Source organism: Podarcis pityusensis (assembly GCF_964106645.2).
Source record: "Podarcis pityusensis genome assembly, chromosome: 3".
In the NCBI taxonomy this organism is placed as follows: Eukaryota; Metazoa; Chordata; class Lepidosauria; order Squamata; family Lacertidae; genus Podarcis; species Podarcis pityusensis.
This window is the reverse complement of record NC_138026.1, coordinates 88,979,168-89,003,494: the sequence shown is the minus strand read 5'-3', so window position 1 is coordinate 89,003,494 and position 24,327 is coordinate 88,979,168. Positions and strand designations below refer to the sequence as shown.

Sequence of the window (24,327 nt, the reverse complement as noted above, 5' to 3'; positions counted from 1 at the left end):
AGCACTGTGCTTGTGTGCTCCTCTCCTCTCAAGTAGGGCTTCATTCATTGTGTTCTGTTTGCATCAAACCAGTTTGCCCTGACATCCAAGCTGGCAAACGGTGGTTTAAGTCATCTCTCCAAATCAGGATTGCAACACAGGATGAAAATATGGGGGGCGGAGCAGTTGGCGGGATCACTCAAACAATGGGTTGCCAATCCGGACATCATCACAAACTATGGTTTCATTCAAGCGGCAAGTGAGCAATTAAGGCCCACACGTCAGAGGGGAAAGCATGTAAACACAGTGCTCATTCACAAACCTTCAAATTATGGCTTTGAGAGGATTAATATCGTCATGAACGTTCCTCTTTCACGCCATGGTATGTCAAAAGATACTCACTAGATAAGGTTGTGTGAGTCTCCAAGGTTTCATCACCTCCAGCACTAGAAAAAAGGGTAATACCAAATCGGTCACTGGAATTAACACTGTATCAAAGGGCATCTACCATCTGTCCGAGAAACACAGCTGTATTAGCAAGGAGTAGGGTAGAGATGAATTAGGAACAAAAGTCCCTCAAAACTACAGAAACCTCCATGGGGGAAAAGCCATCCAGCCTTTAAGGATAAAAGGATAGGAACAAGTATGAATGAAGGGGAAGTTTTCAAATCAAGTAAAACAGGCCTGCAGCTAAAACAGATGTAAGCCTCTAGCAAGAACACACAGCTAAGAACTTAGAAATGCTCTCCTTTATGCTGATATATGTAGCACATATTGAGATCTGTCCTCCTTTAATCTGATCTTGCTGATAATAAACTAGATTTGTTAACATTTGTTCACTGAGAGGCCAGACTAGACTGTGTTGGTGCCCAATAGATATTTGGGGTTCTAAAGTTTTAGGAGAGTGTGTTAAATGTCAGGGCACACTTGCGCATTAAACCTTTTAGTGCAGTTCAGTGGTTGCACACGCATTTAGTTTTCCTTTCTATATAATCCCATATTGATCTGAGATCTAATAGAAGCAGATTACCCTGATTTCTGAAAAAGCAAGGTAGCCTCAAAATTCACCTTTCAGACATGTTCATTTATGTGCATTAATTGCATATGGGGCAAGATGACAAGTAAGCAATTGTCAGAAGTTTCCAGATAATGTGTGATAATTACCATCTTATTCTTCTTCCACATTTTTGTGCAATAACGACCACTGTCTGACTTTAAATTATTTTTTTTAGTAAAATGTCCATTCTTGCACAAAAATCTGTGTAAGGAAGGAAATCTGCACCAGGTGACTGAGTTGAACAGATCCAAATCAATGTACATAAGCATGAAGCAAGCTGTGTGTTGCTGTTTCATAACTCCATTGTGCCACTCCTAGTGGAAGCTTGTTCACTTGAGAGTAATCTCAAACCTTCATCAGTTCAGAAATTATTTGTTGAAGTACAGCTTGGGAAGAAGTGTAATATGCAGCCAGCAAGATTGCTTGATGGCAGCGTATTCTTATAAGGGTACTAATAAGGCTTCCTGTTATTGGAAAAAGAACAGATTGCATGTCTGGGCATGAGGATATGCTCAGACATGTAATTGTCACATACACTTTCTGTTCTCATTTTCATCTATATAATGGCACTCTTCAAAAAGGTGCATGAAATTCTTTACTCCAGCAGAATCTGGGATAAATTCTAGCAAATGCTGTACCTCCAGGAAACCCCCCTCCAAGCTGTGGTTAGATCATCCAAACCAGTTGATTTGGCTCCTACAGCAGCCTGTAAATGAAATATATATAAATTATATACATTGCAAGGGATGATATGACGAGAAAGGAGTGGAGTAGGAAAATCTCTGTTGTCTCTCCGAGGAGGAAAAGTTGAACGTTTTAAAGATTGCTGCTGGTTTATGAGGCCATGAATAATGTTAAGCAGAATTAGCCAAGGGGCTCATGCAATCTGAAATATGAATCTCTCTCTCTCTCTCTCTCTCTCTCTCTCTCTCTCTCTCTCTCTCTGGAAATTGTAGCTCTCTGGGGGAAACTACAGTTCTCTTGTTTCTTTGGGGGAAGCCGTGGCTGGGATTCAATTAATGAGTCCCACTAGCGAAAGCCTGTGCAAGGACTTCTGCTAGCACATTGGGGCTTCCCCTTCTCCCACCCTCTGCAGCCCCCCAAAATTGGCTCAGTGTGTGGGGATAACCCCCAGAACAATGTGCAGGAGAGGAGAGAGGGAATCGTTCTGTCTGGCAAGCTGATGGAACAACTGTCATGGCATTCGGTTGAATGCACCTAACGTGCTTTAAATGTATGGTACAGATGTGATCTTTACAACTTGCACCAGGTTTCCACGATGGCTAAACCCACTCCCAGGGTTCTTTTCATAATAGGCACTCTGCTGCAAACTGAAATGTCCGGCTGAGCAAACAATATTCCAAAGCGTTTAGATGATACCTATTGGACCAAGTGTGCTGGGCACAAATTCTCCTTTGCTAAGTTTAACCTTATTGCTGGGTGTCGACTGATACCACAGCATCCTTGTGGAGAGCAGAATTTCCCCAGGTGCTGCATCCCGTAGACCTACCGTCAAAGAATCACCAAGGGCAGCTATCACTTTGATGTCAGAAGGTTGTAGCCTGTGGACTGGATAAGGGGGTGGTGGAAGGAGGACATCATAAGGGAAGGGTGTCACTGGTATGGTTTTGTTTGTTTCTTAAGATATTCATGAACCGCTTGATACAAATACAATTAAACGAAGTCCAGTCAAGCAATCAGTAAGGGTACTTAAAATTCTACACGGACCAGAAATGATATGCTGAATGGGCTGAACTTGGAAACTAAAGAGATGGAAGCTACTTTTAAGTTGCAATCCTATGTACGCTTACATGGGAACAAGCTTTATTAAACCCATTTGGGGCTTTCTTATAAGTAAACATGCATAGGATTGTAACAAGCAGATCAACAATGCTAAACATTAAAAAATTCTCACTAAGCAATGGCACAAATATTCCTTATGGGACGCATTTTCTAAATCCTGAATTATCTTGGTTGCCATATTCTGAGTTTAATTCTCTCTTTGGGGGGCAATCCTGCAAGCAGTTAGGAAGCTTAAATTCCACTGAAGTGAACAGAATATTCATTGCGTACAGCATTTCCACCCTTATCTATACCCACAGCAGCCCTAAAGGTACTTACGGTTGTGATAAGATACTCTTTTCAGAGCTCTGAGAATACTGGTTTTAATTTCAAAACAAGTCTACAGCCTTCACAGATGCAGAATTTGCAAGTGCAGAAAAATGCAATGGACAAAAATGCTAGAATCTTAGAAATAAATAAAAAAATGAAAAAGAAGACCACGTTTATCTACCAGTTTCCCTCCCCTCCCCGCTGGTAATGTCGCAGTAACACCCCCCTGAGACTTTAAAAAATGCAAAAGAAAGAGATAGCAAAACTCTGCATTATGTGTTCTTTCTGTATCTCCTTATTTCTCACCTGATGTTGGGGCTTTTTTGGATGCAGCCTGTCCAGGGCATGACAGATCACTACCCCAGCTCTTAAAGACAAATGGAATCAACACATCATTAGAAGCTTTTCAAATGAAATGAAAATATATTGAACATGCAAGAATTTCAAGTCATGGTTCACAAGCCAAAGAAAGCCCCACTTCCAGCCTTTGGGGGTCTATACTAATCAGCCTCCATTTATTGCCCTCATCCCCAGGCTTCATACTAGAGATAGCATGCTATCATGTAGTCCTAGTTTTACATCGCTTTCTGGGCAACCAGTAAACTCCTTGCGCCATTTCTTTAATTTTATTACGTTTTATAAGCTCACTAAATGAAAGAACACAAAAAACAACCACCAACTTGATAGCAATCACATAACACACTGACAGATGTTCTCTCAGCTCCAATATATAACATCAATAGCTGAATCCTACTGTGACCTGATTGGATCATTGCCAAAGCAAGATGACACCTAATTGGCTCTCTAAACACTCATGCTCATTGGCTACATTCAAATGAAGGAAAGCTACTGTATATCAACCTAAGTAAGTTGTGCTTCATTTTTCGGGTTATTTGGCTATAACTTTTGATAGAATACAGATAATTGAACAAACTTTGTTGCATTACATTCTTCATTAAATTATCATTCCATTCATATATAATTTTATGGTATTACTCCAAATAAAAGTGGTGTTATAAGCCATCAAATCTCTGCAATACACTTTTCCCAATAGGTTTCCACAATTTTGGCCACTAGTGTACTGTTACTTATAATTCATATCACACCTTTAGCATTTGCACATAGATTTACAATCTTCATTTTGTTTGGTCTTCAAACAGCTCATTGCAAGAGGCGCTGGCTGCATTTGTACAATTAAATCCATAAGGCAGGATTCAAAAGTCAAGTTTATCTCTTGCAGGTGCATCCATCTAAAGAGAGCTCACCTCCCTTAACAGTCACTGCAGGGTGTTATGTGAAGTGTGAAAAGATCCTGTAGACAACAGATGTTCAGTACTATGCTCACATGTATAAGGCACAGTAAATGAGAAAGGAATCACCTGGCTTGGCTTCTGTGTGGGCTCCAGAGGCGAATGTGAACCATTGCTGTTCTTGTAGGTTCCCAGGAATGGTTGGTGCTAAAAAAAGGAAGTACATTTCAAGCTCCAAATACTGCGGAATTTATGCCAGCACCATAAGGATGCATTTATTAGAGTTGAGGTCTGTGGGGCTTGCCAATATGAATTCAATTTAGTTCTGCAATCATGATTCTCACATAGAAAAAGAGGAGTTTGGCTTTGAGAACCCATTAGAGAGAGAAGAATAGACCAGAAAGTAGACCAGTAAGGTAAAGGGACCCCTGAACATTAGGTCCAGTCATGAGCGACTCTCGGGTTGTGGCGCTCATCTCACTTTATTGGCCGAGGGAGCCGGCGTACAGCTTCCGGGTCATGTGGCCAGCATGACTAAGCCGCTTCTGGCGAACCAGAGCAGCGCACGGAAATGCCGTTTACCTTTCTGCCATAGCGGTACCTATTTATCTACTTGCACTTTGACGTGCTTTCGAACTGCTAGGTGGGCAGGAGCTGGGACCGAGCAACGGGAGCTCACCCTGTCATGGGGATATGAACCGCCGACCTTCTGATCGGCAAGCCCTAGGCTCTGTGGTTTAACCCACAGCGCCACCTGCGTCAAAGTAGACCAAGCCCAGAATTTAAGGATGGAAAACCTTTACCCTGAAGGTAAACAAGGACATCAAATCAGGGCAGTATCACAGTTACTTTGGAAAACTGTTTCTATCTCTCCTATTAATTGAAATTTTATTGTTGCATTCTGCTAGTTAGCAATCTGTACATTTTTCAAATAAATACTAAAATATAATAAAATTTGAAAATCTAACTTTTGCACATAAGTGGGATAGACTTCTGAGTAAATGTGCATATGCTTGCACTCCTAGTCCATGTAAATAGACCTGCAAGTTTATGGAAGTGAGCCAAGTGAAATGTACTAGTTCTGCTTGGAGAGATGAGAAGCACAAGGAACTGGCAAGGCCAGTAAGAAAACTGGAGGCATATTGTGGAAAGGTGAAGCTTTCTATTTGTTTTCTCTGCTATGTGGCTTAGTAACCCCTGGGCCATAACAAATGTACATACAGATACACAAATGAACTCATTGTTGTAGACTGGGAAAGAAAGCTTCCATCTCTGACAGAGAACGCTTATGTGTGTGTGTGGGGGGCAGTTTCTATGAAACTCAGTACAGGTACCCCCACCCCCCGGCAGGGGTTGCGTTCTGGGCCCCTGCGCACGTTAGTGAAATCACGTACCATATCTGGTGGACCTGTACTAAGGTTAAAGCCTACTGGGATATGATATACAATGAACTGGAAAAGGTTTATTAAAAATGCCTTTATCAAAAAACCAGAGGCTTTTTTGTTGGGTGTAATTGGGGAAGAAATTCCCATAAAGGATATAAATTTATTTATGTATGCTACCACAGCCGCGAGGATACTTTTAGCCCATAAATGGAAGCAGCAGGAGCTTACAACATTGGAAGAATGGCAGACTAAAATGATGGAATATGCAGAATTGGCGAAGCTGATGGGGAAGATCCGAAAGCAGCGCAATGAGCTGTTCGAAAAGGACTTGAGTAAATTTATACAATATATGAGAGAACATTGTAAACATTTGAAAACGTTTGCAGGTTTGAGTTAAAATATTTTGCAATGTTAATTTTTGGAACCTCTTTACAATTATCAAGGTAAATTTTATAAGCATGAAAGAAGGTAAATAGGTTGATATAGAAATGCTAAGTTGTAAGTGAATATTTATGAAAGCCAAGGAGGGGGGGGGGGGAGTCAAGGCTCAGTTTGAGCAAGGCTATAGGTGATGTTATGATCTTAACGGATTGTGATTATGGTCAAAATAATGTAAACTCAAAAAAAAATTTTATATATATATATATTTTAAAAAGTAAGTGAAATCACGTAAAGTGGGGACACCCTTTAAACACCCTCTCTGCTGCTCTCTCACCAATCCAGACTAAAAATACTGCATCAAAAAATATCCAACAACTAGAATTGAAGCTCTGGGGCCAGCAGGAGGCTGGAGGAGGTGCAGGAAAATGGCCGCTGCTTCTGCACTACCCCACACATCAGCTGTTAGGCAGGGAGGCTTAGCAGCATAAACAAAGCCCTGCTGCACCTCCAGTCTCTTTGGGGTTTCCTCCACCCTCACTGATGTCCTCTTTGGGCTCTGGAGAGGGCTTCCTCATGAGCCATGAAGACTCTCCAGCTCTCTCCTGCCATTTCTTGGTTTGAATTGAATTATTTAATTATTTCCCAGCACCATGCACATAGAGTTGCATGTGAGTCGGTTGTGCGTAGGTAGAGGGACACCTGTATTCTAAAAAGAGGTATTAGTTGGAAAAATAATTGATCACATAAGGCAGTGGCTTATCCTTTGAGTGTTAGATTGCTGACACCTTTTGCCCTGAAAGATGATGCTCTATTTACCAGACTTGGGCAGCTCAGGGTTACATTATCTGTAAAGTTGAAGGAAATGGATTTCTTCCCTAAAGGTTGAATCTGCAAAACAAAACAAATGGTTATGTAACAGTGTTTCTTCTTTTCCTCCTAATAATTATCTTTCAAAATAAAAACTAATAAATACTATGATGCATTTGTTCCATAATTTGATCCCCGAGGCACTTTGCAAACTCATTTTCTCAAGGGTGCTCGGTTTTATTGCCACTGAAATTTAACTAAAATTCTAAGTGAGTGACACAGCAACTGTCTACAGGACAATAATTTCACAGCAGTGAGAGCAAGGACTACCTCACCTTTTCCTGGAAGCCTTTGGGTCACCCCCCCCCCTTTCCCTATGCTCTTATGGTAACTTATCCAAAACACATGTAATTGAAATAATCATATATTCTTCTCCTGCCTACCGTTGTTTCCATATGTACTTTCCTGTTGTTTCCTTGTTTCTCTCAAGTCTGTAAGCCCCTTGGGAATAATTGTTATGCCTGCTCCTTAGAAGGCCTCATGTACATGGGTGTTACTATATCTACTATATATATATTTAGAAGTTGTTTGTTCACTATGAATTTGAACATCCCTTAAGAAATTGCAACCAATTTTTGTATGATGGTTCAATGAACTTTGTCTATGTTTGGATAAGATTGGATACCATCTTGAATCAAAATGGTGGCCTAAACCTTTCAAAACTGCACTAGTTTTAAGCACTATTTTCAAAGTAGCACAGATTTTTTAGTTTCTTAGAATTCCTGAGCAATTCTAGTTGCTAGTAAACAAATAAATACATAGTCTGAAGACAACAAGGAGAAAATCTGAATATGCAAAATATATTTTAATGGCATAAAGGTCTTTGCTACCCAGGAGATATACACTGTACAAATAAGAGGACATTAGCAAAATTATCAAATCCCATGCCCTACCATATTGTTCCAGAGGGCCCGAGAAAGCTGGGAATGTGACTTTTGACTCAGATGAAAGCAATCAGGTGCAAAGAAAGAGATGTCTGGACGTCCATCCTGAAAAGGTTGAAAAAAGGTTGAGCGAGTGGGGGGTTCAAAGAGACAATCCCGAAAATTCAATCCAGTGAAAATGTTTGAATTCTTTAGTGTCTAGTCTGAAACTATCAGAGACTGCCTGAATTCTTTAGTAACTAATATTCCATTCAAGTCAATAGCAAGGGGTGGAGGCATTACACTGTATGTGTCAATTCTGTCAAATTTGATGTGAGCTCTTTCAGGTCAATAAAGTTCTTGCATTGCCACAACAGTTTTTCTTAACTTTACTTGCAGCATAAACTGCTTTTTAAAAAGTTACTTCAAGCCTGAAAGAACTAGGAAACATGAATTAAAAGGATGCACAACAGAATACAAAACGATAGGTCACATTTATAAACTGCAAAAGAGCAATTTATGTAAACTGACAAATTACAACTTCCTGCAAAAAATGTAAAATGTTGAAATCAGTCAACATTTTCAAAGCTGATGTAACCTTGCTGGTGTTTCTTTAAGAGTGACAAATAAAGCAACTGTCAGTCACAGTGAATACTCAGTCTTCATCTGTAGTTTCATACTTGTACTTTTTGAGAATACTAAGGAAAAACCATCTTCCGCAGAAACTGCTGCTTGCCTTCTATCACTGTGCCATTGAGAGCGTGCTTACTTATGGCTTATGTGTGTGGTACGGAAGCTGTACTACCCAGGACAGGATGGGGTTGTGCAGGGTTGTTAAGGCAGCAGAGAGCATTGTTGGCTGCCCACTCTCCACCTTAGAGCAGATTTATGCCACAAGGTACCATAGGAAGGCACTGGACATAGTAAAAGATCCATCGCATCCTGGTCACTGTCTCTTCGAGCTCTTGCCGTCGGGACGGAGATACAGGACGATGAAGACAAGAACGAGCTGTCTTAAGAACAGCTTCTTCTCCAGAGCGATCTCGGCCCTGAATGGGAAGCCCGGACTTTGAAAGTCATCTAATCTCCCTTGCTGTATTATACTGTATTGTTTAATTAGTGTTTTTATGGAGCAGTCAAGTAATTTCGTTGTCCCCGAAGGGGGCAATGACAATAAAGATATTATTATTATTATTATTATTATTATTATTATTAACAAGCCCTGGTTATTTCAGTTCCACTTTTGAAAACAGTTGCATAGTATCTCAGTCTGAAAGGTTCTTTTATGGCAGGACAGGTTTTGTCCTTGCTAACAAAGCTTCTTCTTATTTTTGCTTTGTATTGTGCTTTGTATTTTAGTATATATATATATGTTCCCAATCCCAGAGAAAATTAAGAAATGCTGGTGCAGGTCTAAACTAAAGGATACTGGGTCTTCATACTAGTAACCTCAGCTCACAAACACTGCAAAGGTGCAGGAATGGAACTCATTACATATTTTTACTTCTGTGCGCAGTCTAATATGGAATAGTAGGCCACTGGTTTGAGTGTTCTGTGAACCCACATGGAAGTGCTGGCTGCTGTGCAGGAAGTCCTTCTCATCACCTCAATATAGGTCAGTGTTCACAGACCACACGCTATGCTCAGTAAGGATCAGACACAGTCTAACCACTGCATGAGCAAGGCAGTATGAATGCTGAATAATCAAGCCGCCCCCAGAGTCCAAGACTCAATCCAAATTGCATCATAACAGCCTTATGTCAAAATTTCAAGATCCCACAGAATGTCCTAAAAGCTCTGCAGGCTTTCTTATATGGTAAGCAACATACACATCCACATTCAATCCAGCCAAGACACACCTGTAGAAGAGGAAGTACGATGCTTTGGAGGAAAGGCTGCAGTACTATTGTAAAATCTTCTTGGGTGTCATACTTGCCAGTCTCCACTAGGCTTTGCAGACTGCTCTGTGGAATAAAAATAAAAGGAGTACCTCAAGAACAGACCATGGTTTCATATTATGATTTGCAAGATGTAAACAAACCACAGTTCAAGGCACACTAAACTATGGTATAATGTTGAACCATGATTTAGCAGAAAGTGTGGGCCAGGGTACTGTTAGGAAACTAATTTCTGTGCCAAGAACAGCACAGAAACCACACACATAATATACATGGTCCAGATTATAACAAATCATGAAATGTTGGTGGGGTTCTCTTGAGACAGTTAACCAATTTTTGTCTCTAGAGTGTGGTAGTTTTAAATCATGTCGTAGGATGTTCCAGAAGAACAATATATGGTTGCTTTGGGGTATAATGTAACAACATTCATACAAAGACAGCAGATAACATGCAAAATGGCAATATTGATTCTTTGCAGATATACCTGATAAGCTTTGACTGCTTCCTTCATCCTCGCCAGCTCTGGTGAGCCTTCTTGAACGGTGAGAACACACTCACAATTCTCTCTGCATATGAAATTAAAGGGAGTGTGGGACAAAAACAGCATAAAGCCATATTTTGATAAAGCCATATTTTGGAACTACGAGTAGTTATCATGGTCACTGTCTGTTGGCTGTTTCAGGTTATACTGATGTTTAAGAGTATAGACTATCTCATTGTTATCTGTGCTATAAAGTACACATTTTTTCTTTACTTTTGGGTTTCCCTTTTATTTTTATATTTTTAGGATGTTGTAAACTGCTTAGAGATTGTATTTGAAATAAGATGATAGATAGATAGATAGATAGATAGATAGATAGATAGATAGATAAGGAAATGTAGAAAGTAGAAAGTCACTGAAAATCAGAATTGGAAACATAAAAGAAATCAGAATTATAGAAGTGATGGTAGGGGATTATACTGGATCCAAGGACTCAAATACAATTTTAATGTTTCACTTTTGCCATCGCAAGAAACCAAGGATATCCAGAGTGATTACTACTACTCTAATTAGGAAAAAAAAGCAACCGAGAAACTTATAGGACCTTAAAGACTAATTTACCATAGAATAAGGGTTTTGAGGACTGCAGTCCACTTCATCGGATGCTAAGGAACGAAGACAGACTAAATATAATCTATTTATTCTACATCTGTGTTTTGTTTCCCAAGGAAATCTGCTAAATCGTGACTTGGTAGGGAAAACACAACCTGCACAATATGACATATTGAGGCTACCACACATGGCTTGTTATGACAGATCCTGCTGGCTTGTAATTAGCTTTCTCAAAATGCCTAATACAAAGGCATTTCAGAAAGTTTTCCTAGATTTGTGCCATCATGGGCTTTTGTCTCATTTTAGCCGATTAAGAATTTGCAGTCCGAGAGATGCTTCCATTTCAAGCCCTTCCTCTGTGCTAGAGTAAAGCCATCCCTAGACATACCATTATACTGGGATCTCACCTAGCATCCAGTGAGCAGATCACTTGCTCACCATCCACCACTGTACATTTAAAGCACATGGCTGCTCCCAAAGAACGCTGGGAATTGCAGTTCTGTGAGGGGTAAACTACAGCTCCTAGGATTCACTGGGGGAAGCCATGTGCTTTAAGTACCTGGTGGTGTGGATGCCATGCAGAATGGCCCAGATATACTTGGATGACATGGATACAAGAAGAAACCAAAGCTGGCTTACACTGCTAAATGAGCAGGACAGGGCAATCTGCTATCCAGAAACAGTTGTCTCAGAGGAAGAAGGTCCATTGCATTCACAAGATTCACCAAAGCTTTCGGCACCTGGTGGGAAAGGAAGCACTAAGTTATAAGAGACAACAGTGTGTGAAACACAGGACTTGCGTCGTTTCTATGTCAAAGCAGCTATCGAGCCTGATTCATTGCTCATCTTGTTTGACCCAGTTTCCCCCATATCCCTACCCCTCCACATGGAAGCTTTCCAGGAAGATTAGATAATGGTGATTAATGTTAATGTGAGTGTGTCATGGTCACCTACAGAATATAGTTGGTGACAGTAATTAGTGATATAGTGGCACAAGTCCACCACCCCCTACCCAGTCACATTATATTACTCATTCAGGCACATGGCTCCCTTGTGGCTTTGCAATAATGCTTGTAGGATGTCCTTTCTATAGTCACTGAAACATCCCTTTGGAGAGTTTTATACCATAGCTAAAGGCTTCCCTGCACAATCAAGCACAGAACACTCCAAGTGTATATTATCCTTTCCAGACATTTTCTAAATAAATCATGTGAAGACCTAGGACCTTATTATTATTATTGCTATTTGAATTTATATACCCCCCTATACCCGGGGGTCTCAGGTCAGTTCACATAATAAAATCAATATATAAAATCACAGAATACATAATAAAAACAACAACCCAATAGCACCCGCCCCCAAAAGAGCACATTTTAAAAGGGCATAGGATGTAAATCAGATCAACCAAAAGCCTGGTTAAAAAGGAATGTAATTGCCTGGCACCTAAGGGTGTATAATGAAGGCGCCAGGTGAACTTCCCTGGGGAGAGCATTCCACAGATGGGGAGCCACTGCAGAGAAGGCCCATTCTCGTATTTTCACCCTCCATACCTCTCGAGAAGGAAGCAAATGAAGAAGGGCCTCAGAAGATTATCTCAGGGTCCTGGCAGGCAGTGGCATAGCAAGGTCAGGTGGTACCCAGTGCGAAAAATTTCTTCTCACCCCCCCCCCCCCACTGATTTGGTTTGTGTTTTTTTTGGCCTGCAAAAATGGTTTAACTTTATTTCATATTTTTTTGGGAAGCCAGAGATTGCGTGCCTTGCTGAGGGACCTTTTTGGCACCTTGGAGGTGACACCCAGGGCAGACCGCATCTACCACACCCACCTGCTGGTAGGTTCATATGGAAAAAATGGGATAACATGGAATAGGCAGGGAGAAGAGGGAGCATTTTGCCACATATTACTAGACATATTCTATGTGCTATTTGAAGGGATCCCATGACACCTTTTTAACTGAATCCTACATAGCAATAGTAGATTTCTATGTGCATTATTTGAGTCCATGTATAGGAAAGGGGGGACGCGGGTGGCGCTGTGGGTTAAACCACAGACTTGCCGATCAGAAGGCTGGCGGTTCAAATCCCCGCAATGGGATTTGCTCCCGTTGCTCAGTCCCAGCTCCTGCCAACCTAGCAGTTCAAAAGCATGTCAAAGTGCAAGTAGATAAATAGGTACCGCTCTGGCGGAAGGTAAACTGCGTTTCCGTGCGCTGCTCTGGTTCACCAGAAGTGGCTTAGTTATGCTGGCCACATGACCCGGAAGCTGTATGCCGGCTCCCTCGGCCAATAAAGCGAGATGAGCACTGCAACCCCAGAGTCGGCCACGACTGGACCACGAATGGTCAGGGGTCCCTTTACCTTTACCTATAGGAAGGGGAGAATTGCATTTCTCCACCAACCAAGCAATACCACTTTAGTACTGAGAAATTTTATGGATATGGTAGAATGTGACCTCACTAGAGGTTGGGTGGGTAGTAAGAAATTGTAGTCAGCCTCAGACCATTTCAAGTGATGGCTCTGAAAATCTCCTAAAAAACATCCACTGTGCGATTATGCAGCAACATCCTAAAATAAAATGAAAAGATGCTCTCCAGGCAGCAGCCACCTACCTCTGCATGAAGAAGGTCAAGTGCTTTTTGAACACGGCTTGAAAAGTTTACAGCTGAATAGTGATCCTGATACAAGTAGGAGACAGAAAGAGAGAGTTACTAGTCCTAAAAAAGGTAAAAGTGACCTTTGCAAATATTATAAAGACATGAGATTAATCATGCAAGTCACTCCTTACTGGGAAACATAACATGGAATTCATGATGTAGATTAAAAAAAATAATGATGCTAGTGAATTTGTGCAACCCAATTAAGAGTTACAATGAACAAATATATATATATATATATATATATATATATATATATATATATATATATATAAAATGTTTATACCACTCTTCATTCATAGATCTCAGGGTGGTTCACAACAACAAAATACAAGATAAAAAACACAAAATACAAGATGCTCTGAACCTGGCTGTCTCAATCATTGTGGACAGGACAATAATTATAGTGTTTTTGCATAATCTGACATCTGCACAATCTGGGACCCCTGATGACTAGATGTTTCCCTGCCTGTGATACGTCTCATCCTTCAGCTCTTGGGAGAGGGATAGAAATAACATACTGAATATTCTTAAGACAGCGAAGGAGTCAGAAAGCAGAGAATGAAATGGATGTTCAGTGGTCTACAAATTTCCAACATGATCTGTTTGTACCGCAAATGCACCATTAAGTCTCCAATGCTTTCTTTCCTCTCAAAGAAACAAACCCTACAGGAAGGTCACATTTGGAACATCTTGTGGTTGGGGAAGCGAAGCAGACCACCCTCTTTTCATAACCATCTTTAACCAGCATCCCAAGAGTTAATTTGATACCTGAAGCTGCATCTTCAACTTCAAAAAAGCTATGGGGACTCCCTAAAATTTGAATTTCCTTGGTCTAATAGTTCTGACACTCAGGTTGTGGGCTGCTAAGGCTGTTCAGAATTTTTTTATGTGTGGCTAGTCTAGGGCTTTTGTAATATTAAGCAGCCAAAATGAACCACACGGAAGTGTGGAGTTTATCAACTTGTGTCTTTAGAAAACATTGCAAACTGTGGCCAGAGCAGGTAAGAGAGTCAATCTCCTTCCAGCTTTCACATAAAGCCATTTTTTTAACCCAGAATGATCCTTTAGGCAGCACAACTACCTTTGCTCTGGTGCTAATAATAGCTAGAGCCTCCACCCAAGCCATCTAGGCTGCATTAGGGTCTCCAAGCCATGAGTTTTCATCTTTTACCATCACAAAGCAAAGCCTTTACTGATTCCCTGCAAACCACCATTCTGGCTTTCATCCAACATCTCAAGCTTTGAGAACATTCCCATAACTCACCATGTCTTTGCAATAGTTGCACAGATCATGGACTCCAATGAATACAGTTATGACCTTCCAGTCTGTGTCAAAATTGATTCTCTAAGCAAAGAAAAAAGAATGCATGTGTTACCATTGCTGGCTTATTCACACAGGTATATAATGCATGGTTGCCAACTGACATGAAGCAATTATCGGCGACCCTTCATATAATGTAACAAGTAAGCAAGTTTCTTGAATGTTGTCAACCTACCGAGTCATTTTTCATTAATTTCACAAGGTGCTTTACTTGGTCTGGCAATTTCCTAGGAAAGAGGGGACAAGGTAAAATGACACGGGGCATATATTGGATGCCTGAATATATCTGAAGACTCATCCTTAAAAACAGGTATGTACAGTAAGAAGTGGCTATTCCCATTTTACCAAGAGAGAACTGCAGTCCCAGAAAGGGAAACGACTTGCCCAATCTAACCTGGTAAATCATTGGCTAAAATGGAATTTGGATTTCCTGAGACCCAGGGGGGCACTTTAAGACTATATTGTCTTTGTTTACAACTGGACTGGGAAAACAGGACCAAGGAAAAATGAGTCATCTGTGAAAGTGCCTGATGACTCATTTCTAACAGCAAGGGAGCCCCTATCCTAAATTAGTCCTCTGGCAGTCCTGGACCACAAGAAGGGAGAGCAGGAGCTTTGAAGGTGCTCCTCAAAAGTTAGCGTGTGGACAGCATCTGGACAGTTTATGCAAAGGTGTCCTCTTTCTTTGCCCTCTTTTTTGTGCTATGTTTCCACCCTTTTGGTCCCCATTAGCAGAGATTCTCACTTCCGCTGGGGTACTTTAGTGAAAACACACAAAAGCAGAAAGAACATTTGAAATTTCCTTTCGAAACCTTAATCGAAACCAGGAATGGGGGCCTCCAAGTGAAAACTGCTCCTTCTTTGAGTTACTTTTTTTCAGCTCCTAGTTTTGCTCTATAGTCCCTGACTGAAACAAGTGCATGAAAAAGCAGTCTGCAAAAAACAACAACCCAGAAGACTAATGGAAACATTAGGCTTTTAAGGAAGCTCCAGGGCTTGGAATGAGCTGAAACACATTTCATTTCTTTCCCAATGATTAGGATTGTGTGAATTCCAAATGCTACTTTGGGTTCTTGGTTTTGATTTACATTCTTCGACAATGAAAATAAAAATAAAAAATGGTTTCATATCAGCAGAGAGGAATAGTCCTTTTGTTGCTGTATGGTATTCCCGGAACCATATCAAGTTTACTTTATCTCTGCCAGATAAGGCTGTAAATACTATGTGGTAGAAATGACTTCTAATATGTGTGTCTTTGAGAGTTCAGGGACATCACCATAGTATCTGAGCACATAAAGACAATAAATGAGACCATGGGAAAGGGGAGCACCTGCCTTCTCTCACTGTACTAAATATGAACCATATGGATAAATATCTATGAACTTCCTTCATGTTTTCACAGAATGACTGCAAGACAAAGAAGCTGGGTAATACTTAGGACTCACCTCCTTTCTATCAAGGCCTAGTTAGGCTGGGGTCACATCCATGCTACGTATTTAAAGCCACTTTAATTGGTACCACTTTAACAGACATGGTTTCCCTTGAGAGTCCTCATGGAGTTACAGTTCGAAAGCACCCCAGTGCAAGTAGATAAATAGGTACCACTGTGGCGGGAAGGTAAACAGTGTTTCCGTGTGCTCTGGCTCCCAACACGGTGTTCCATTGTGCCAGAATCAGTTTAGTCATGCTGGCCCCATGACCCAGAAAGCTGTCTGTGGACAAACACCGGCTCCATCGGCCTGAAAGCGAGACGAGATAGTCGCCTTTGACTGGACTTAACCGTCCAGAGGTCCTTTACTTTTTTACCTTTACAGTTCCCTTAGCAAACTATAGTACCCAGGATTCTTCAGAGGAAGCCATGGCTGTCAAAGTGATATAAGTGAGTTAAACATGGGGTATGGATGTGACCTGGGGGGGCAGAGGGGCAGTGGCCCCAGGCGCATTTTGGGGGTGCAGTCTGCTCCTTGCTGCTCTGCCAGCCCTGTGCTGCTGTGCTGCTGCTGCCCGCCCGTCCGCAGCCCTTGGCAGGCACAACAAGCAAGCCCTGCTAGTCCAGTGCCACTTTGTGATGCTGCAGGGGCTGCATGAGGATGACGCGATGGGCATGCGCCACACCGCCGCCGTGAGCTGAACAATTTCCACATGACACTATTCTGTGGATAGACCTACTCAGCTGGTGCTCTTGGAACTGCTTGGTTGAGAAAGGCAGCTGGCTTTCTTAGGTCTCCTGTGCCAGTCGAATATCCCGTGAGGTTAGCATTGAACTCACGGAGGATATCTGAAAGAAAGAAAATGATAACTTTGGTGGTTTAAAAAACCTCTTGTTTTCTTGTTGTTCAAATTGTTTACTGGTTGTCGTTTTATTGTTGTTTTAATGTTGTTACCACTTTGAGCACTACTCCCATAAGCAGAAAGCAGGACATATATTATTCTAGTAAATGAGCGAGTAGCTTGGAAGTATATAGGTGAAATAATTGATGCGGAGTCAGGAACCTGAGAAGACCTTGGCTGGGTGGCTGGAGAAGACAATAGGATGACAAAGTAGGGGAAATGTTGGAGGATGTCAAGCCCTGGGGGAGTGGCAGGATGGCACCAGGCAGAATGGATTTAGGCTGGAGCCTTAACTCCATTCAGCTTAGTCATGTGACCTGGCAACCTGGTGGAACTTATGCCGGCAAAAAGGGAGATGTAAGTAAACTGCATTTTAAAGGCTTGCTTTCCCTTTGCCAGGCTTAGGCCAGGTCAGCCGCAGTAGTCCCACTCCTGAAAGGAGTTTGAAATAGGGGTAATTTGTGCATGTTTAATTTAAGCCACCATAAATTCCACCAGCTTCCTGTTCTTAGGATTGCTTTGTAAATCTGGATCCAACCCCTTGACTTTTACTTACTGGGCAAAGTTGTTACATTCCTTAATGAAGCATCTCCTCCAATGCTGCAGTAAGAGTCAGACGGAGAAAGAACGAAAGAAAGAAAGAAAGAAAGAAAGAAAGAAAGAGCCTCTTAGTCAAGTTTTAGCCAATAAGAGGAACAATGACAAACACCAAAAAGTACATTTCATGCTTTGCAAGGGAGATAATGTGGAGAGGTGCCTGTGGGATTTTCTGCTTTGGGGCCAAAATATCTTGACTAACCTTGTCGCTGAAGATTTTCAAAATTCAACATTCACAAGCTAGTCTCCCTATCAGAATAATTGTGATGTTTCCTTTTATTTACTTCCTAGTGGACGCGGGTGGCGCTGTGGGTAAAACCTCAGTGCCTAGGACTTGCCGATCGCATGGTCGGCAGTTCGAATCCCCGCGGCGGGGTGCGCTCCCGTCGTTTGGTCCCAGCGCCTGCCAACCTAGCAGTTCGAAAGCACCCCCGGGTGCAAATAGATAAATAGGGACCGCTTACCAGCGGGAAGGTAAACGGCATTTCTGTGTGCTGCGCTGGCTCACCAGACGCAGCTTGTCACGCTGGCCACGTGACCCGGAAGTGTCTGCGGACAGCGCTGGCTCCCGGCCTATAGAGTGAGATGAGCGCACAACCCTAGAGTCTGGCAAGACTGGCCCGTGCGGGCAGGGGTACCTTTACCTTTACCCTTTTTATTTAGGTGGGAGGCAGACTTCAGTCTTTCAAGTTTCAGTGGCACCCTGTGTGAAGCCCAAATTCAACACCCACCCCACCTCGCGCCTTCTGTTCTGCTCAATTCACTACATCATAGATGTGACGCCCTGCAGTGCCCCCTGGGCTCAGTGCCCTGTGCGGCGAAACCAGACACGATGCCCTAAAGCCGCCTACTGTATGTGGGAGGAAATATCCACAAATGCAAGTCAGTTGTGGCTATTTGTGGAGCAAAATCACAAGGATAGTTACCTACCTCCAAGCCAGCCCCCAATACTGCGTATTCATATCCATCAGGTCATTTGGTTTTGCTCCAATGCCATTACCAGCCTGCCTCAGAGAGACCAAAGAAATAGATGAAGTTGGCAACTCACGTATTTTGTTTTCTTGTTGTTCATAATGAAAAGTGTACTTTTAAGGCTTCGGGCTCCTAGAACAAGGGCAGCTGACCCTTTTTGTCAGATGCTCCATGGCATTTTGAAAGCTCTAAAGCAGTTGCTATGTACACTGTGTTCCATCAACAGGATTTATGGCTGCATGAAGCTGGGTTTAGAAACATTATCAGCATGACTCAAGATAACTGGACAATAAATGGAGCAATTAATCGAGAAGTGGCACCCAATCAGGCCAATGAACTTTTACAACACCCTGTCCCATATTCACTCTGTACAGGATAATATAGAGAATGTGAAATGGAGTTGGTGCATGTGCGCAAATGACTGGCTGGATTAGATGATAATTTGGCACTTTACATAATGTGGCATATGGGGGAAGAGTTTTGGCTATTTTTAGTTTAGTTTTAGTTTTTGTCCTGCCTAATGATAATCAGAATATTATAAAACACATAATAAAATACAATAAAACAGCAATGATATCAAAGAACCCCCAGAAAATATCAGGTAGGAAAAACTTCAATAAAAACACCAGCTAAAACTTATTTCAACACATTTACAACATAGGGGAATGGTCTATTTAAAGAAAACTTTATTGACTGGACGGTGAAAGGTCTTTGAAGGTGGGGCCAACTGGACGCAGTCAGCCTTCATCCCCATCCTGGCTCCACCCCTCAGCTTGCACCTGATAGGGCAATTTCAAACTTTGCGATGGCGGCCGGCCAAGGAGGCGTTCCAATGACTGGTCACCATGGTGAAGTCATTTTGCCCTCTGGGGTGTGAGGGGTTTCCGCACTGGGCTGCAACTGCTGCCCTTGATTGGTCTGCCAGAAAAAGGTATTTGAAGCTGGATCTCTACTGGCAAGGAGTTCTAGAGCCTTGGAACCAGGGCCGGATTTAGGTTTGATGAGGCCTAAGCGACTGAAGGTAATGGGGCCCTTTATATGTCCAGCTGTCCTTTGTCAACAACAAATTGTCGCTGTTTTTTGTGTTGAATATATGTTATATGGTACCCTATATATAGAAATGAGCAAACCAGTGAATGCTAAGCAGGATGCTAGATCATAAATAAATTGAGCACCACTAACTTAGATGTCTTAAGAAAATAAGTGAGATTGAGAAAATATAACTCTTTTTGAGAATTATAAGATTATGAATATATAGAAGGGATATAAGAATGCAAATAAGTTAACAAATTGCTGGTAAAAAGTTATAACGCTGAAAGTGGGAGCGGGAGATGTGAGGAAGTCAAAAAAAATGTGAAAGTTTGTTAAGATATTTGTTACAATGCCTGTTACATTTATTTTTATTGTAAACTCCAATAAATATTATATATAAAAAAAAGAAAGAAATGAGCAAACCAGTGATATTTTAGGGAGCAGGCTAGCAGGTGGGGCCCATTACTTACATCATAGGAGCCCACACAACACAAAACAAAACACTGTTGCTGTATGTAGGCTTTATTTTATTTGTTTTTTATCTTATATTTTGGAAACGTACATTCAGTTTTCTTTTCCTTTGAAAAAAATTTGGGCCCCCAAGAGAGTGGGGCTCTAAGCTATAGCTTGTTTAGCTTATATGTAAATCTGGCACTCCTTGGAACCATCACCAAGAACTCTGGCTAGCTATGTGGATGATTTGGAATAAGGAAATCTATGTGCGGAGCGGTGCATGCAGCCATCTTACATATAAATGTGGTGGCCACTATCTCCCATCAGTGATGACACACACCCCGGCTGTAGCAAATGTTCCATCTGCTTGGCATGCTAAAGTATTCTGCATGCCACAAGTCAGTATGTAAGCCAAATACCCTCCTTCGTCTAAGCAAGCAAACTGTGATGCAGCTCGCTTTGGGGGATGGCAAAAGGAGCAATGTTTCTTACAGTCAAGGAATCCCCCAGGGCAGCAATTACTTGCACGTCAGCTGGTTTCAAGCTATGCACTATAAGAAAGAAAGAAAAAAATGTGGTTAAATTTGCAACAGGAAGGAGAATTATGTTAATCATAGGATGTGAATTAGTGAATGTTTATACTCCAGTGCTGAGAAACATAAAACGTGCTCCGATTCACAAAATTTAGCAGTTTTGTATAAAATAAAACAATGGCCATGTAAGGCAAGATAGAAACATACTGACCAATCTATCAGTGAAAGGCTGAATGCCTAAGCTACCATTAAGGATTTTGATTATCAAAAGATCCAAAGGATAGGATCAGGCCGTTTAATTCTGTTCGGCACTGAATCGTTACACAACGCAAGGAGTTGGTGTTCCATATATATCTGGCACTCCTATGCTTTATTAGATACCAGCTCTATAAATGGAACAATGTTAAAAATACTACAGCACCGGAATATAATTCTAAAATGGTTAAGGATGCACCAAAGGGTTATAATATTGATATGGGTGCTCCAAACTTTTTCAAGTTGGTGGGAGGTTTAGGGGATACCCATTTTAAATAGTGCTGGGACAGAGTATTCAGCCCATATGGATTTTAATTCTTTTGTGGGTGGGGTAACCAGGGCACCAGGAGTGATATCCTACCCCGGTATAGGATAGGCAACATGGTGCCCTCCAGTACAACTTCCACCAGAGCCACCCAGCTTGGCCCATGGTCAGGGATGATGGAAGTTATCATCTTAAGGGTGCCATCTTGGCTAACCCTGAACTGCACTAATTCTTAATCATGATTTAGATTGGGGAGAGAACTCTGAAGTGTTACCGCGCTCCTCATCCTGCTCTTATTTTATGCCCATTTAACATCTGAAGGTACACAGGTTTCTAGGAAAGAGTGAAAATGGGTTGGGTTTATTTTGCATCCGGTGGTCAAAACACAGGATTGGAAGTTTACCTCACAGGAGACCTGTATTCCAACACAAAGCAAGCCAAGCTTCATGTAGGATTAAACGTCAACTATGAATTGGAGAGGGTGCAACTTCTAATAGCATTTAAGGGGATGCCAAGCTTCATTTACTACTAGCAGCATTATAAAAGTATAGCCAAGTTCTGAAATGTATATGAGGCCTTGAAGTTGCAACGAATTATTTACAGCAAGTCAGCCTGCAAATTACCTGAAAGGATGATTCCTTCTAACTAGCTGAGCAAGCAAGCTGATGAACTAGCTGAGCAAGCGTCACATCATCATATTTCGGCAAGTTATGCAAACAAATTGCAGAAAGAGAGGAGCTGTTCTAATACACTGCAGGGTCAGGAAGACAAAGAGACCTGTGGCACCTTAAAGACTAACTCAGGGATCACCACCATAGGGCTCTTGTAAGTCCCATCAGCTCTAGTCAGTTTGGCCAGTGGTCAGAGATGGTAGGAATTGTAGTCCAAAACATCTGGAAGGTACAATATTGGCTACCCCTGTGCAGCAACAAATTGCAACAAATGCTTTTGTAAATAAGAACCTCCTTCAGCAGCTGTGCAAATGCATGAAGTAGGGTTTTTTAAAAACAATTTTTTATTGGTTTTTAAACCAATACCAATACAATAACCATTAAACACTCATCCAGCAGTACAGCTAATGATGTTTGTTTTATCTGCTGTCTCTAGACATACACTTACACATTCAACGTTTAATTGCACTTCTGTGTCTGGTGCATAGCTGTCAACTTTTCCCTTTTCTTGCAAGGAATCCTATTTGGAATAAGGGAATTTCCCTTAAAAAAAGGGAAACGTTGACAGCTATGGTCTGGTGAGATGCTCAGACATTGCTGTATCCCAGATACTACTTTCCCATAAGTTCAGGGGTATTTCAGTCTGACTCTTCCATTGCTGAGCTATTTGCTAATCATTTTGCTTTCAAAAGCAAATAAATTAGACTGCAATCCTATATGCACTTCTCTGGGAGCAAGTCCTATGGAACTTAGTGAAAGTTGCTTCCACATAAGCACACAAAGGATCAGGCTGCTTACTTTCAAGGCACAACTTTACCCCTATTCGCTATTTATATGAAGGGCACTCACTTGTAACTGGAGAAGCAGGGCCTGGGCTTCTAGCCCTAGCCACGACATTGCAGCTTCATCGCTATGTGTTGAGCACAGACCTGGAAAAGTAGCCACTTGAACAAGCAGCTGCTTGCCTGTAGGGCTCCATTCAAGCAAGACACCCACAAATTTGGGTGTCCTGCTTATGTGGAGCCCCTGTGTGTGAGCAGCTGCCTGCACGAAGGAAACCCTTTTCAGATCCATGTGCTCAATTCGCAAAGCTTGAGCGCTGCATGGCAAGAGAGATGTAACACCAGGGACAGAGTAGAAGCAGAGTCCTACTCCTGTTGTAAATGCTCAAATGGGGCTTCTATCTTTTGTGCAAACCAAGTGTTTCTCCTTGCCTTAAAGAATGCCATCCCAGTGAACTCAGTACAGTGACGAACTTTCCCTTGGCTGGCTTTGATGTCAAGCATTACCTGAAGTAGGGAAGTTGATGGATGGAGCTCTATCCTCACACAGCATCTGGCTCCCATAATCTGCAGTGGTCTCACTGGTGTAGGTATAGTTGCTGTTTCGGTATGTCATTAAGTATGGCTGGGCCTATGAAACCGGGATAACCCAAGTCAAAATAAAGACATTGCCCTACAGAGCAGAGATAGCTATGTCTATGAAGCGGATACAGTGGAGAAGGAAGTTTTATATTGTAAACTTCCTACTTTGTGAGTTTCTGCAATTCACAGGCCCCAGAGAAGAAACAAGATGGCAGCGATGCTAGTTTGTCTCTTCAACAGACAGAGCGAGGAAGGAAGGAAAAACACACCTATCCAATCATGCTGGGCATCAGCTAGTTAATAAGAGCAACACTGTTAAATATTCCTGAGAAGATTCGCTTTACCTGATCTGGACATTTGAGGGTTATCATCATTTCAAGCACTTGCAGTTTTGACTTCTCCCCAAGGGGTTCTAGCTGTATCAAAGAAGAAGAAGAGTCAGCATGGGATGAGGAATAAAACAGGCAGGGAGGGGGGAGTCAGTCACTATAAGCTGCATAACCTTCAGGGGAAGGAAGAAGCTGATGCATAATTGCAGATTCATCATTACATTGACTTCTGAACTAAAACACCATTTGATCCTGCAAATCAAAAGATGCAAATTACAAGGGAGAGAAGAATGCAATAGACAGGACTTTGGCAAAGACTCAACACACACACACACACACACACACACACACACACAGGCCATGTCTCCTGCAGGTCAGTTTGCTCGTTCATCAAATTCATCACATTTATAGTCATAGAGCAGATTTGTTTCTAAGGCCCAACCTGCACCATTTATTTCAAGCAGTATTATACCACATTAAACTCCTGCAGCTTACTGCCCCCCGCAAAGAAGCCTCGGAGATGTAGTTTGTCACAGGTGCTGAAAGATATGAGGAGACCCCCTACCTTCACAGAGTTACAATTTTCAGAGTTCCTTGCAGTTACGGTATGTAATTTCCCCCCTCCAAGTTGTAAGCTGCCTTGAGCATGGTTTTAACTATGGAA

General features: G+C 41.8%; 1 protein-coding gene across 5 annotated transcripts in view; it reads right to left on the bottom strand.

Moving 5' to 3' along the window:
• Positions 1–24,327, bottom strand: part of PLB1 (phospholipase B1) — a 119,875-nt gene that overhangs the window by 25,664 nt on the left and 69,884 nt on the right. For all 5 annotated transcript variants that reach the window (XM_081000093.1, XM_081000094.1, XM_081000095.1 and 2 more), the window contains 19 exons: positions 23,679–23,750; positions 23,260–23,383; positions 20,739–20,797; positions 18,720–18,793; positions 17,749–17,792; positions 17,031–17,139; positions 15,037–15,088; positions 14,805–14,885; positions 13,493–13,558; positions 11,525–11,625; positions 10,277–10,358; positions 9,754–9,858; positions 7,925–8,020; positions 6,981–7,052; positions 4,528–4,605; positions 3,455–3,515; positions 2,547–2,605; positions 1,675–1,742; positions 382–425 (listed from right to left, as the gene is read on the bottom strand). In XM_081000093.1, coding sequence (XP_080856219.1) covers positions 382–425; positions 1,675–1,742; positions 2,547–2,605; positions 3,455–3,515; positions 4,528–4,605; positions 6,981–7,052; positions 7,925–8,020; positions 9,754–9,858; positions 10,277–10,358; positions 11,525–11,625; positions 13,493–13,558; positions 14,805–14,885; positions 15,037–15,088; positions 17,031–17,139; positions 17,749–17,792; positions 18,720–18,793; positions 20,739–20,797; positions 23,260–23,383; positions 23,679–23,750 — 1,447 coding nt within the window. The remainder of the gene's footprint in view (positions 1–381; positions 426–1,674; positions 1,743–2,546; positions 2,606–3,454; positions 3,516–4,527; positions 4,606–6,980; positions 7,053–7,924; positions 8,021–9,753; positions 9,859–10,276; positions 10,359–11,524; positions 11,626–13,492; positions 13,559–14,804; positions 14,886–15,036; positions 15,089–17,030; positions 17,140–17,748; positions 17,793–18,719; positions 18,794–20,738; positions 20,798–23,259; positions 23,384–23,678; positions 23,751–24,327) is intronic.